The following is a 14,880-nucleotide window of genomic DNA, read 5'->3' as shown; positions in this document are numbered from 1 at the left end:
TACCCACAGGTTATGTCCTTCCATGCAATTTCCAAGAACCAGTCATGCACGTCACCAGTGGCTCATTACATGACCAGGATTTCATACTACTGAGGCCCAGAGAATAAATTTAAGTTGTTTGGATAGCGTGTTTATTCCACGTGATTTTAAATAGTGTTTTCCCTCTAGCCTTGGACACGTGAACGTTCAGACTGTAGTATTGTTTTCTATGTTGTCTGCAGCTTCATTTCCAGCCTTTCCCTCCATTTAGGTCTTTGTGCCTCAAATTTCACCACTAAGCATTTGAGAAGCAATCACTGCTTGACATTTAATCACTCCGGTGTTGTGGCCACATCACATTGAGTTAATGTAAGCTAAATTCAGACTTGTCTCCGGTGATAGTGTGGCAAAATTGGATTTTCATCCAACCGTTTAGTGCCCCCCCACCATTATCAGCCATTTTAAATATATCATAGTACTGTGAATGAGGGTAAGCCGCACAAATAAAGCTATCAAGCTTTCTATCACTCAGTCAGATGTGGTGATAACACCATGCTAGATCAGCGTCTGCCAAATGTATTGTGCACTGGATGTGCATTATTCACAGCATGAGAAATCTGAAAGGCTGTGATCCATGAGATAACTGACCTTTCTCTCTTAACTGCTGAATGGCAATGCTTCCTTCCCTGCTGAACGCTGACCTGAATACATTTACAAGTGCTGAAATATAAGTGCAGAATTTGAAATGGCAATGCTTATCCTTTTAATTAGAGGCTAATGCTTGACATTATAACACTGTGACTGTTTCTGTGGTTTAATTTATACGCTTTCCAAATGCACACAAATTTTCACTCGTAAAAGCTTAAATATTAACACATAACAATAATATATGGAAACAGGAGTAGTACATATTGAATTAAAAATCATGTGTATGCAAAATATGAGTCAGTGTTTCTACATTTACGTTGCCACAATTTGTAACAAAGCACAATGTTTTCTTTGTAATTTCTAATCCTCTTAATGTTCATCAAACCATAACCATTCAATATGGTGTCCACTGTTCATCCACCACCTGCAGGTATTACATAGGTGCTTTTATTTGTATTCGCTGAATATTTAATCACTCACAGAGCAGATGTAAACACGCAACTCACACTGTGAGGCTTCAAAGCTGGACAGTGCACCAGAAGTGTCCGACTGAGACAAGGCTGACTGAGCAGATACAATGAAGGCTTGTCCTGCATTACATGACAGACTTGGAGAAAGGCAAAGCGGTGCTAACACGGTGCAAATTCAAATGACCTGAGTGGCTAGTGGGAGAGCAAAGGGGGAGGGTTGAGAAGAATCTCTGTTAATTCAGATATTGCCAAAATGCTCATTTGTTCCTAAGTGAGATGAATGAGGCTCGTGGTTCAGTGGTTGGCTGATTGAACGGAGTAGATATGTGAGGAAATTGAGTTGCTTGACCCACCACTGGCCCGACAGGATGGGGGCAGTGCACAGCAAGAAAGAAATGCGTGGGTGTAACACCTGCCCTCTAGAAAGGACACGGTGTGGATTGACAAAGCTTTAAACAAAGCAGTCTCACAACGTGATCCATTCTGAAGGTGTTTCTGGCAGGGGCAGGTCCAAAAATGCTTTTCTATAGGGGTGACAAGCTGAGATCACCACATATTTTGTGGTGGTACCGAAGGCTAATCATTTTACTCAAAGGAGTATAAAGACAATGACAATGTGTCTGCATGGCAACAACAGTAATAGAGCTCTGGCTCTGCAAAAAAGCTCTGTGGGAAAAATGCAAGTAACTGGATGTAACTTTGATGACTTTAACGTGCTTTTTGAGACCCTCAAAGCGCTTTACAATTCCCCTCTGGCCATCACCAGTAGGTGAAGTGTCTTGCCCAAGGACACAACGACCGAGAGTGTCCGAGCCGGGGCTCGAACCGGCAACCTTCTGATTACAAGGCGAACTCCCAACTCTTGAGCCACGATCGCCCTGATGACTTAGTGGTCAGCCCTCCAGCAGCACTTTATTCTGAGTGGTGGCCATATTTAGTCTTTTGTGGCACTAGCCACCCCTGGCCACCACTTAGCATTGCCTCATGTGTCCTGAAACTTTTACTCATACTAAATGGTTTCTTGCAATGACCATTTTGCTCAAGTCTTCAGAAAAAAGCAACATTGAAAATGTACGCATAATAATTAGTTACCCCTAATTTCTTCATATTTTTCTATCAAAATAGAAAATATGTACAGTGGTGTTGTATGAAAAATATGCAAACATAAATGGAAACATACCATATAGCATGACCACAACATAGCCTGGACTCTCTGAGGCAAGCCATCTTGTAATTTCCTTAAGTAGCCTTCAGGAATAGTTGTAAGACATTTCTCCTTGTAAGACATTTAAAGCTTCTCTTTGGATACTGTCTGCCTTTTGTTCCATTCACTATCAACATGATCCCACACTGCTTCAATAGTGTTGACATTTGGGCTCTGGGGAGGCCAGTCTATGATGAATGGTGTTCCATTGTATCTTGATGCATGTTCAATCATCCAGGTAAGGAAATCCCAGAAAGTTGATTCTGCTCACAATAGATATGCCAAGTTGTCAGCTCTTCGGACGTTACCTTTTGGAGATTCAGTTAAAGAAATGGGAACATATTATGTGTTTTGTGACAGGCTGCTTGAAATAACGTAGCTAAAGATACTATTTAAAATGGGTTCTGTGATGAGTAGACACAAAAACATCCGTTTTGTTAGGTGCTTTTTATATGCTGGATTAATACACAGGTCAGTGTTAAATGGCTTAACAACCAAACAAAAGCATTTTTCTAAGAATGGTCACGTGCAAGGAATGGATTAAAAATGAGCGAAAAACCAAACAATGTCCAAAAGAAAAACTGGAGAACGATTGCTAAAGATCACTTAAAAAAAATTAAAAGAAACATCTTGTAATGTTGAACCAATTAAAATCATCTGTCACACTTGAATTTTTGTTTTTGTTTTTTTTTTTTGTCCTGTGGCACAAACTCATAAAGACAGATTTATCAGTGTGGAGACATCATTTTGATTTACACAGGTCTGTAGATAAGGATTTCAAAGCTTCAATAACAGATTATTAGAAAGAGAAAACGCACAGAGCAAGCATGCTCCGTGTCTTTGCACCTAGAGGTTGTGTGTGGCCAAGTTCATGATGCGATATTTCAGGGGTGGATTACTGTGGAATGTTGATCTTATATGTTGTGTCCCTCTCAAATAACAAGCGTTGGCAGGCAGTCTCTCACATCCACTGTGCCACAATAACAACCAGGCTGCCAGTGGAGAGCTTGAAGGTTGTACAGTAAGTCATTTGCCAGCGCTAAAAGAATCTTTTACGTGGTTCAATGCGTTTTAATTCTCGAGTCATCGACAGGCAGCGTGTCGAAGATTGATCTTAGTTTGGATGCCTGAGTTTACTCGCGACAATGAATGTTGTGATTTTTATTTTTCATCTAGTCACCCTAACAGGTAAGAAATTGTTCTAAACTAATGTGTGCTTGATAACTTTTGACATAGTGTACTCGCCTTTTTTACATTAATTAAATGTTTCAGACATCAGTTATAATTATACATAAATAAAAATACAAATAAATTCCTCATTAATTATATTTACAGAAACTTCTCTGAGGTCAGTGTAAACTGATCCAATTCACAGAACACAACTAATGAGCAAATTTAAGCTTTGTACAAACTGGCTCTCTTGCGAGGCCAAGTACAGTGAGGCTTTTTCTTCTGCGTTTCAACCCTTCATCTGCCTGTCACCACATGAAGTCATCTGCATAATTATAGACAGGCAATTCCTTAGTTTACTGTGTTGAATGTCCCGAGAATCATTCAAGCATTCAAACTACATGTTGCTGTAAAATGGCCTTCATTTCAAGGTCAAGGGAAACGAAAGGAGGTCCTGCTTTGGCTTGTGACAGATGCGTAATGGAAAATGGAAAAAGAATATCTCTGTTAACAACCCACACAGTGGAGCCATCACATGTTTCAATGAAGTGTTGCCAAAATTAAACTCTCTGCACATACACACTGTTTGTTGTGTTTACACTACAGGCAGTCCCTATGTCTCCAGGACACAAATATATTGACAAAAACGAAGCCAAAATGCAGAAGCAGTGCGTAAAAAAATTAAGTAATATCGAAGATTCAGTGCCCGAGTTGTCCAGAGCCTGTCCTCACCTCCTCACCACTCCACCATTGTATTTAACAGTTGGAGGATGTTTGTGCTGATATGCTGTGTTTAGTTTTCGCTCAGTGTGATGCCGTGCATTACTGCCAGACATCTCCACACTAGTCTTCTATGTTGTCCCAGAGGTCTTGTAGTTTGTTCAGATGCAACTCTGCAAACCTTGGCTCTGCTGTCATGTTCCTTTTCTTCCCTCCTGGCAAACCTTCCAAACAAGCAACTGTTAATTTGTACTGTTGTGAACTTGAAAATGAAATTGAACATGCACAGGCCAGTAGAGCTCTCTGTGCATTGCAAAGTCTAACTTTGGGATGAATTTGCTGGGACATCAACTCATGGGAAGATTGGTTTTCCACTTGCAAACAATCTTTCTCACTATTAACCCTGGAGAACCCATGGGGTCAGAGCCGACCCCATTGGTTTTCTAGGGAAACCATGGGGTCAAATTTGACCCCATGGGTTCTCCAGGGTTAAATGATGGATGATTGGCATGGGCCTTATAACCTCTCCCAGATTGATGGGCAACAACAATTCCTTCGCAATTCCTTAATCCAGTGCTGATTTTTGCTCCTTAGCATTCTATTAAAACACACTTGAATGTCCCAGAACAGCAAAATGCCCAAACTTCTGCTTTTATAAAGGTGCTCACACTTGCTGATGATTAGTTAACCAACTGCATTTTACTAGCAGCACCCGGCTGCTACCTATCCTTTTAATTCCTATGAAACCAGTCACAGTATAATTAGTTTTTTACTCACAAATTTTGCATTTTTACTCAACTTTTGTTAAATAAATAACAGAACAGTATATTTTTTCATGTCTGTAGTTCATCTGAGGTAATATTTAAATAACTTCAAGTCCTGCTAAGGAAAAAATAATAATGTCCAGATACAAAAACCCTTAAAACCCTTAGAACTAAAAGGTATACTTTCTTTTTACAGTCTGCATGTATACGTTTTATTTATATATCAAGTAAAAGTCTATTTTACATTGTAAAATTTCATGTCAGCACATTAAGAGTTATGCAGCACACATACTATAGATACTACACATTATCACGTCTGTTTTCCAGTCACATTAATTTAAGTCACCCTAAGTGTCAGGTGTTCTTAAAAACCATCTGATTTTCCAGCACTCAAGGAGAGCTACCAAGAGTGGTGTCACTGTTTAAATGACTCCAGACGTAACTCATCACAAAGCAACTATGTTGTCTGTTTCAGGCACGGCCTGGGGCTCCTTGGAAGAAACACTTCTATTTAAAACCCTTTTCACTGGTTACAATAAGGTTGTCCGTCCTGTCAGTCATTTCAAGGACAAAGTAAACGTTACTGTCGGTCTTCAGCTCATTCAGCTCATCAGTGTGGTGAGGTCTTAGTTCGCAGTATATCACCTGTCATAAGATTCACTGTTGTCACACAATGCTAATCTCTGTATGAGTAACACAACACATTTTTTGGATCCACAGGATGAGGTTAACCAGATTGTCACCAGCAATGTGCGACTGAAACAGGTTTGTTAATTTTTTGTTGTGTTGTCGTGTATGAAGGAGAAGGAAGGTATTCCTCTATAGTCACTTCTGGCATTGACAAAAAGGCCAAACTCAGTCTAATATTATCCTGCACTGACTTTGTTTTGATAAAAATTCTTCCTTTAATTCATTGGTAGGTGATTTTTGCCAAATACCCAGGATACTATTTTATATTTTATACTATTACTTCCTCTAGTATTGTTCAAAAAAGACAGATTAACCAAAAAAATCTGAATTCGAATTATTATATGCTGTCAGCTTGAAGAAACACAATGAAACACAGAGTAGCTGGTACTCCTCTACAACACTGCAAATTTTGGTATCAATCTGATTCTTTTGGAGAATTGGAATATAAATGTGCCTGTCTCTAAAACCCTTTGGATCAGTTTCTGTTGTTTAAATTATGGTACTTGTTTGGGGTAAATTATATTTTTTTGTTTCCAAAAAATAATGAATTAACCCAGGACAATGGGCTACATACTGACCATATAAGAAACAAAGTATTGATCCTGTCAGACTAGTATCGATGCAGTACCATAACCAGCATTGGTATCAATACTATGGGTATTTTGATAGACCCATCTACCTCTAGTAGCTGGACAGGGTTAGGGCAAATCCATCACTTCCTTTCAAACCAGGACCACAGCTATATTTTAGCTACCAAAGCCAATACAAGGAGGTTTTTCCCAGCTGGCTGGGATTTTTCCCTACCGACACAGGGTCGCCACAGGGACACCGATGGTCTGTAGGGCTGCTGACCACTAACCACTAACAACCAATTGGGGAATATAAATTTTCCCCTCAGGACAGGTTCCCTATAGCCTGTTCACTGACCAGTCTATAGGCCTGTGCGACTAGAGCTTTATTCACCTGTTCCTACAATGTTTGATTGTCGCACATCCGAAAAGACTGGTTAACATCATATGGTTAGTGATCACATGTCTGCAAAACCTCAAAAGTAGACAGCAATCATTCCCACGAGAACTGCCTGAGAAATGACAAATCATCATTATGTTTGGTCTATAATTAACTCACACTTTTCTAAGTAGTTTATGATAAACTATGATCCAAACACCAAAAATCACAGAACAGTAACTATTGATTCATTACTGATTACTTCAAGATAGTTTGTTGTCCTCCAAGCATTGTGCAAAATACTTTGTCCCTCATTACTTCAGGCTTGCTTCACCATCATTGTGTCCACTTTCAGCATGATGATCAGAATTTTCACTCATTAACAGCTTTTGTGATGTTTTCTGTTTTTTCCACTAAACGAACCATTTATACTGGCTGCTATTTTTGAAGTATAAACTATTGTCCTGGCTGTCCCTCTCTGTATTTCAGAAATGGAAAGATGTGAACTTGCAGTGGAACCCAGAGGATTATGGTGGCATCAAAAAGATCAGAGTACCTTCCAGGGACATTTGGCGTCCTGATCTGGTTCTTTACAACAAGTACGTATTCAAGCTATAACTGACCAATGCCAGGTATACATTTTTTTTTTTTTCCTAAAACAATTTCCTTAATAAAATTATACTTGACCTGAAAATTCTGACTGCAAGAAAACAATCAGCACACTCATTAGTGATATTTTGGATCACACATTTCTATACTTGCAGCATGTAGTGCGTGATAGCTTGGATTTCATTGTGCTAAATTTGGCCTCTGTATAGCAGATTCCCCCCCCCCCCGTGCCATATGCCGCATTGACACACTGCTGTTTTTTTCCCTTGACAACCAGCTCTGCTGCCACAACAACTTGTGCCAACCGCACCCTGTCCTCAAGTGCTGATGTCCCCCAGCGTGAACATTTAACTTATTATCTCCTGTGTTGATGCCGCCTGTGCTTGTCTGTACCCGCAGTGCCGACGGTGACTTTGCCATTGTTCATGAGACCAAGGTGCTGCTGGAGTACACTGGGATGATCACATGGAACCCACCCGCCATCTTCAAAAGCTACTGTGAAATTATTGTGTTGCATTTCCCCTTCGACCTCCAGAACTGCAGCATGAAGCTGGGTACCTGGACCTACGATGGGAACTTGGTCGTCATCAATCCCGTAATACATATTACCCCATTCACAGGCTGTTTCTTAAAGTTAGTTGAGGAGATTTATGCCACTCTCAACTAGTCTGCCTCAGTCCAAAAAAAACAAAAGTGTACACAAAACCTACAAAATAATGACAAATGATAACTTCTGTTTTGCATGAATTAAAGACAAAATTATTAATTGACACAAGAACTCAAGCTGTCATTTATACATACACTAAAACGGTGTTGCAACATGTAAATAATTTCGTTTCCTTTATTTACACTGGCAAGGGCTAGACAAGAAGTTCCCCTTCTAGTCTTTCTGATAAGCTTGTAGACAACTACAGTTTTAGCCAACTAAATTTGAGGAAAAGTCATGAATTGCATATAAAGGATTGACAGAGTGACTATTACATCAGCCATTAAATTATTAACTGCTGTTTTAAAGCCTCAATTTCTGACTTTAACCATGCTTTGCTTAAGAAACCAGATGTACTACTTGGACAAGAGTGTGGCGTTAATCAGCTAGCACTAGCTAACTAGCTTGGTTAGCAAAGTGCACATGATACAAATACAAGCTTAAATTAAAATGAACAAACTGAAACAATCAGTCTGTTAGTTTTTTACTTCAACAAAATACTGAACAGGCTAAGATGCAACAGACTAAGAAGGTGCTTAATCTGTATGCCCACATTATAGCCACTTGTCAATCACAGCCATGTCTTAATCTCTTCGCTATATCTAGCACCCATATTTTAAGAATTCAACTGGAAATGAATCGACATCTATATAGTAATTTTCTAGGCTTTATCAGCTTCCACTGACCACTCGAAGCAATCAGTTAAATGTACTTAATAATGCATTCATAGGGTTCTTTATTTAATACCTCCCTAAAGAACCTCTTTTCCATGGCTAATCTAGAATCTCTAATTAACCAAGCTTGTGATTGGATGGAGAACCTGGAAATAACCCATTCAGGTACAAGAAGAGCATGCAAACTCCACAGAGAGAGCACAAGTGAGAGTCTGAACCAGGTATTTTCTTGCTGTGAGGCAGCAGGGCTAACCACATCACCACCATTGAAAAAGACTTAAACCCAGCGAGCAGGATGATAAATTAATGAGATTATTTATCAAGTCAAATGCAGGGTTATTTTCTCACAAACACTGTTACAATCTGACTTTCTTTGCAACCAGATGAAAAGAATGGAAGCAGATTTAAAGCTTACTAATTTAACTTTCTTTATAACTTTCTTTACATTTCTCTAGAAAATTTACATAATAGGAATAATTATCATCATATTCATATTTCCTGACAGGACAGTGACCGCCCAGATCTGAGCCACTTTATGGAAAGCGGAGAATGGGTGATGAAGGATTTCCGTGGCTGGAAGCACTGGGTGTACTACGCCTGCTGCCAAGACACCCCCTACCTGGACATCACCTACCATTTCCTCATGCTGCGGCTTCCTCTGTACTTCATTGTTAATGTCATCATCCCGTGCATGCTCTTTTCCTTCCTCACTGGCCTTGTCTTTTATCTTCCCACGGATTCTGGTATGTTTACACTGAAAAATGTAAACCAAACAATAAAACATCTATCATAGATCATAATATACAGAAAGTTTTAAACACATCCTCTCACTAAAAAAGATATAAACCATAATTCTTATTTGATATACTAATATACATTAATATACTTGAGGAAGTTTCTCACAATCTTGACAAATATAGTACTAGATTTATCTCGAGCTTTGCTTTTGTTGTATGCTTTTCAAATATTTTCAAAGGGAATCATTACCTGCGAGCCAATACTTCAGCCTCTTTGGAAAAATGGTATGTTGTTTCCTTTCAAGAGGCTGACAGAAAGATTTATGCCACTTTCATGTCTGGAAGGAACAGCCAGATAGCTAGCTTAGAAGTCTACAAGCTAAGCTATGTATAACATGTCCAAAGGTAACAAACTCCATCTACTAGTACTTGTAAAACCTCAGTAACCTTAAAACCTTAAAATTGCATAGACAATTGCAATTTTCACCTAAAAAAAAAATCTGTTTAGAAAAGGAAACATTTAAAATGTTATTTAATCACGTTTTTCAAATCTGTTTAAGCACATTTGCTTGAGCTTCAGACAAAGCCAGCTCTTTTACTGTTTCTTGTGTATGTGTACATATATGCAAATGATGTAAATTGTCAAAATTAGACCATGGCCACTATTTGGTTTTCCTATTATGATATCAACTGAAACCGTGTTGGAAAAATCCTTAAATGCTGCCTGTCAGTCCAAAGTGTCTCTACACTGGCTTTTTCAGGAACTGCACAGCTTATGTGCACATCTGGCCATGTTCCCAGTGTGTCGGTCTGCTTCATTACCCAGAGTCCCTCTGTGCTGTCATGTCTGAAAGCAGGCCTTTGCTTTAATGTATAATACATCACTTGATCCCTGTTTCTGATATGGCTGCTGACAGGAGGAGGAGATGCTAGTGCCAAAAAAGATGCCCTCCCTGGGATAAATGCTCTTACTGAGCAACAACAAAAACAAACCCAAAAAAAAAGAACATGTCTCACATTTTACTCATGTGAAATGGTGTCAAAATCTCTTTATACTCCTGGCTTTATGAAAGAGGAAAAAAGTAGCCTATCACTGTTTGGATTTGATTTGCTTATTTGGGTGAACGATGCAAATGTGCTGCTGTATAAATTCAAATTAAAGTTAGTTGATGGAATTCAGGAAACAGCCCTCCCTGGTGGCAGTTTAATAAGATTGCATGTTCATGCAGTTTAATCTGCACGACATTTGCACCTATACCTTCATGTTTTTCAGGTCAAGTTATGGTCTAAACATGTTATCAGCCCTTCAGTGTATCGGGGATTAGTTATGGCATAAACATGGTGTCCTACATTTACCATCGTAGTTCCTAAGAATGTAATTACGTTATTTTCTTTCTTTTTTCTTTTTATTTCAATTATGTTTAGACTACTGAAGAGGTCAAGAATAGTAAACAAGAGAAAAAAAAGATCAGATGAACATCTACGTATCATGTTCTGATCAAAACTGCATACTGCGAAATGGAATTTGAACTGAAATAATTTAATAGCCAATTTTATGTTCTTTGGTTAGTAAGTCCCTATTGTCACATGACCAGAAATATTTACACAGCTGACTGTGTTTGAATTTCTATACCTCATGCGGATTTTTACACAAACTAAGAAAGAGTGAATGGTTACAATGGTGTCTTCCAGGTGAGAAGATGACCCTCAGCATCTCTGTCCTGTTGTCTCTGACTGTGTTCCTGCTGGTCATTGTGGAGCTGATCCCGTCTACCTCTAGCGCTGTACCACTCATTGGGAAGTACATGCTCTTCACCATGGTGTTTGTCATTGCATCCATCATCATCACTGTCATTGTTATCAACACCCACCACCGCTCCCCGAGCACTCACACAATGCCAAACTGGGTCCGCAAGGTGAGCACAAGAAAGCAAAAGACTACATTTTGATAGTGGAGCTGAATAACTAAAGGAGTAGATTTGCTCAAGCGAGGCAAGCTTGAGTTTTTCTCCTGCATTATATTGCCATCTAGTGGTAACAGACTTAAAATGTTTTTTTTTCTTCTTTATCCATCTTTTCTGGCATTGTACACTCACTGACACATTTTTCGTCTCCTTCATGATAGGTTTTTATCGAAACCATTCCCAACATCATGTTCTTCTCAACAATGAAACGCCCGGGAAAGGAAAAGCAGATAAAAACCATCTATGGTGCTGATTTTGATATCTCAGATATCTCTGGAAACCAGGCCTCTGCTGTTCCCTACTACTCACCCATCACAAAGAATCCTGATGTGCGCAGTGCCATTGATGGGGTTAAATACATCGCAGAAACCATGAAATCAGATGAGGAATCCAGCAGTGTAACCATCCTTATAATAAACTTTTTTCCTAATATGTTGCTAAAATCCAATCTAGAGTCCTGCAATTGATACATTTTCTCTAATGTTTTTTTTTTCAGGCTGCTGAAGAGTGGAAGTTTGTGGCCATGGTGTTGGATCACATTCTGCTTTGTGTCTTTATGGCTGTGTGTCTAATTGGCACATTAGCGGTGTTCGCAGGCCGCCTCATTGAGCTGAGTATGCTTTAAAGACCCATCCTTTATATTCTACCAGCTACACTTCTCAGGTGATCACATTCACCTTTGGTTTTTGAAGCTCCTGTACAGACCTGACAGCATTTACAGCTTGTTCTGCCTTTCTCTTGTTGTTTGTTTTTGGAGTGTGAACAATTGTATCCTGTAAGAACATGTAATTTGCAGTGTTTTCATATTTATATTCAACATATTTTGACAGAGTTACTTTTTCCCTTGTGTGTATGGACAGGAACATGTGTGCAACTGGACATAAATCTAATGTTGTGTAATATTGTGCAGCTTTACTTGACACCTTTATACTGTACAGCTGAATAAAATTGTTTTGTCCTGTTACAAGGTGAGATATGACTGAAGGGTAGACTTTATAGCGCAATAAGCAGAAAAACAGATTAAAATTGATAGCCTCCTTCCTGCAGCTCCTTGCTTTATTCTGTTCTATTGTCCTGATACAAGAGCACTGGCACGTGCTTCATACCACTAAAAATATGAAAATTCTGACCTACACCTTCCAGGGTAAACATAGAGATTAGGAAAAAAGAATCCAGTTCTAGCTAATGTACGTAGCAGCACACGGCAGACTGACAACTTCTGGAGCATATTTGAATGTCTTTAATATCAAATGGTACATGTTAGAATCATAAAAGCTATAATCAAATTATAGCTGGTAATTGTGTTAATTGTGCCTAAGTTTAAAGCACGAGGGTCTGATTTATAATCGTGTCACTATTATAAGTCAGACTTATTTTTCTGAAGCACTTCTGCCTTTTGTTTCCCACGTCACTGTTTACACTGTACACCTTATGTCAACTCTCTATTTGAAATTCAAATATTAATGCAAATCAAAATTCAAATTCAAATTTTATTTGTCACGTACACAGTCATACACAGTACGATATGTAGTGAAATGCTTGGACAACTGCTCGTGACCTAAAGAGAACAAAAAAGGAAAAGGCTATGAATAAGATAGGAAATAAATATGAAAAATTAAAAAGGGTAAATTTAACTAGGAAGGAATAAAATATAAATTAAGGTTAAAAATGAAATAACTGTACAACACAAATTAGAATGAAGGGTAAATTTAACTGGGAAGAATAAGATAAAGATAAATATATAAATTAAAGTTGAAAATAAAATAACTGTACAACAAAATACACAATACACAATATAGAACTATATAAGAATGTATGAAGAAATCTAAATATAAATAAATATATACACAATAACAGCAGCTGTACAAGTAAAAAATGCAGATTCTGTACCTGTCCACTTTTACTTGTAATGTGCTTTTACATGCTTACTTAGCTCTTGGCTCCTCAGTTCACAGCAATTATTTGACAGGTGCATGTGACACAGGCATTAGCTAACTTTTTTACTTAACTCTGTGGGCACACAGGAGACTAAATTTGTGGTATTTCTGGGTTTTATAGGTTGTATAAAATGTGCATTCCACAGTTAAGATACTTGGGAGAGTATATCAACATTTTAATTTCCCTGATATACTCCCACATCCCAGATAAATGATACTGCCATGCTTTGTGCTCATTTGAATGTAATACTAGAGATGTTGTTCTCCCCTGTTCCTTGCTTTACAATTTGCTACTGGGTCCACAGCAAGGTGCTGGAAACAATCCTAAGTGATTCTGGTTCATGTTGACATGACAGCATCACACAGTTGGTGCAGATTTTTCACCTGCATGTTTTTCAGTGTTTTAGCTGACAGGAATGGCTCTCATCTGGTTCAGAGTTCAATGTATTGTGCATTCAGAGACGCTTTTCTACATACCTTGGTTGTTACAAGGGATAGTTTTAGTTATATCTACCTTCCTGACAGCTTGAACCACACTCACCATTCTGACTAACATGCAACTGCAACAAAAGTCTGCATAGCTCGTGACCAAGAATAACAAAAAACACAGAAAGATTTATGATCACAGAAGACAGAACATTTCATGCAAAAGATAACTCGTACAGTTAAGTATATCTTGTATTAAAAGATTATATGGAGACAAAACAGGATCCTTCCATTCAGCACGTGAGAAGGGCTGAATGTTAACATTTTCCATCACTGTCATCATTTTTATGATGATAACTGTGGTTCTCGTCATTTTTAGATTAAAGCCTTTTTAAAACTATAATTTGGCATAACATGCAGATACACCCTTTTCACAAAACTTTTGCTTAATTGAAAATTAGCATTTAAATGCTTTTTAGTCATTTAAGAGTCTTCAGTCTTTCGTAGCGATGATTGGTCATGTGACTTGTAGACGATACTCTACCATACTTGGCTGTTGTGAGGTGGCGGTTGAATTTCCCCGTACAGGGGCTTTCCAGACTTTAAAGTTTTTAAGCAGTTTAAATTTAGGTAGGCGTCTGGTAAACTAAACTTTTACTAAGTTTATGTTTGGGTTAAAATGCATCCTTCAAGCCTGTCTGTCAGCACTGCGGAAATAAGTGGTCATAGTTATGCCATCTTTCGTCTCTTATACGTATTTACGTTGTTTTCGAAAAGGATAGAAAGAAGGCGCTACGCCACGCCTCTTTTCACTATCTTGAAAAATGATTGGTTGAGATGTGTTGACAAATCATGGCTAATGAAACTTGTGGGTTGGATATTAAGCAACGCGGTCACGTAACAGTAAGAAGAGCGCTAGTGTCAAGTTATTTTTAAGAAGTTAGTAAAGGTGGAAGGCGAAGTTTGGATCGGTAAGAAGCTCTGATTAGTATCTGCCTCCAGCTTCACGTTAGCTCGCTGGCTAACTGACGGCTACCTAAATATGACTAGCGCATGGGTGCTCAACCGCTGCCAGACAGGTGAGACTGCATTATTAAAAAGATATATACAAGTTATATCGGTTGCAGTGATTTTTAACTATGTGTAAACAACGTTAAAACCTCTCTAAAAGCAGTCTTGTTAATATACGATATTATTTCGGTTAACTGACGTAGTTAGCTCTACGTGTGTAATG

At 38.5% G+C, this 14,880-nt stretch overlaps 1 protein-coding gene across 1 annotated transcript; it reads left to right on the top strand.

Moving 5' to 3' along the window:
- The first annotated feature begins 3,281 nt into the window (after nt 1-3,281).
- Nucleotides 3,282-12,329, top strand: LOC309691328 (acetylcholine receptor subunit alpha-like). The gene is made up of 9 exons (XM_082508942.1): nt 3,282-3,489; nt 5,431-5,573; nt 5,676-5,720; nt 7,083-7,192; nt 7,602-7,797; nt 9,088-9,325; nt 11,012-11,235; nt 11,445-11,681; nt 11,780-12,329. The coding sequence occupies exons 1-9, from the start codon at nt 3,447-3,449 to the stop codon at nt 11,906-11,908; spliced, it is 1,365 nt and encodes a 454-aa protein (XP_082365068.1). The 5' UTR covers nt 3,282-3,446; the 3' UTR covers nt 11,909-12,329.
- Nucleotides 12,330-14,880: the final 2,551 nt, after the last annotated feature.

The sequence above is a fragment of the Aulonocara stuartgranti genome, assembly GCF_965226115.1.
Source record: "Aulonocara stuartgranti genome assembly, chromosome: 16".
NCBI lineage: Eukaryota > Metazoa > Chordata > Actinopteri > Cichliformes > Cichlidae > Aulonocara > Aulonocara stuartgranti.
Note: the sequence above shows the minus strand (reverse complement) of the source record. Positions and strands in the feature narration are given on the sequence as shown.